Source organism: Sphaeroforma arctica (genome assembly GCF_001186125.1).
Source record: "Sphaeroforma arctica JP610 unplaced genomic scaffold supercont1.5585, whole genome shotgun sequence".
NCBI classification, from domain to species: Eukaryota; class Ichthyosporea; order Ichthyophonida; genus Sphaeroforma; species Sphaeroforma arctica.
Genome location: NW_014034973.1, coordinates 1,169 through 1,921, shown reverse-complemented (window position 1 = coordinate 1,921; position 753 = coordinate 1,169). Strand labels below are relative to the sequence as shown.

At 47.0% G+C, this 753-nt stretch overlaps 1 protein-coding gene across 1 annotated transcript; it reads left to right on the top strand.

Moving 5' to 3' along the window:
- Window positions 1-179: 179 nt before the first annotated feature.
- SARC_15086 (hypothetical protein) lies at window positions 180-407 on the top strand (the record flags this gene model as incomplete). The annotated part of the gene is made up of 1 exon (XM_014290785.1): window positions 180-407. A coding segment is annotated over one exon (228 nt), but the record flags the coding sequence as incomplete, so codon positions are not given.
- Window positions 408-753: the final 346 nt, after the last annotated feature.

Genomic DNA, 753 nt, shown 5'->3' with positions numbered 1-753 from the left:
AATATATATGAGCATATATATATAAATGTATATACACACACATATATATAGTTGGGAGTCGTCGACGTCGAAAATGGCGTCTTACATTCAGCAATGTACTCAAGTATTCAATCAATGACTCAGCCAACCACCAGCCTTAGTAAACCCACACGCACAATACACCCTGCACTCATCCTGGAATGACTGCCACTCACCAACATCGACTCAACTCTGCAGATGCTATGGCTCTGGACACGGACGACGAAAACGGCGAGGATTTAATTAACGACATGATTAACGATGACAATGGCGATGATGCAGACGACTTCCACGCCGCACTTGACCACACAAATGCGACAAAGAGCATGGAAAACGACAACACAAACGTTGGGCTACCAGCATCACAGGTACCACATGAGAGCTGTGCGGTAAGCGATGGATATGCATGCCATGGCATCTAACCTCTACAACTCCAAACCCAGTGCGTGTGTCATGGATGGGTATGGAAGTGATAGTAGGACACCGGCAGTGTGCACAGTAAAAGTACCAACCCCTGCAGACTCACTTAAGAGCACACACAGTCTATGGAACCGAGGCACGGGCGTATGTTAGGGATGTGTACGGAAGTGACAGCATGACAGCTGAGTATGGTCTGAAGAAGGTAAAGGCTGTGCCCGCACCGGTGTAGAAATAGTTCAGAATGAAAGTAGGTACGATCGTATCTCCGCAGCGAACATGGGCTAAAGCTAGTACGCACACTTATACTTGTTCGTT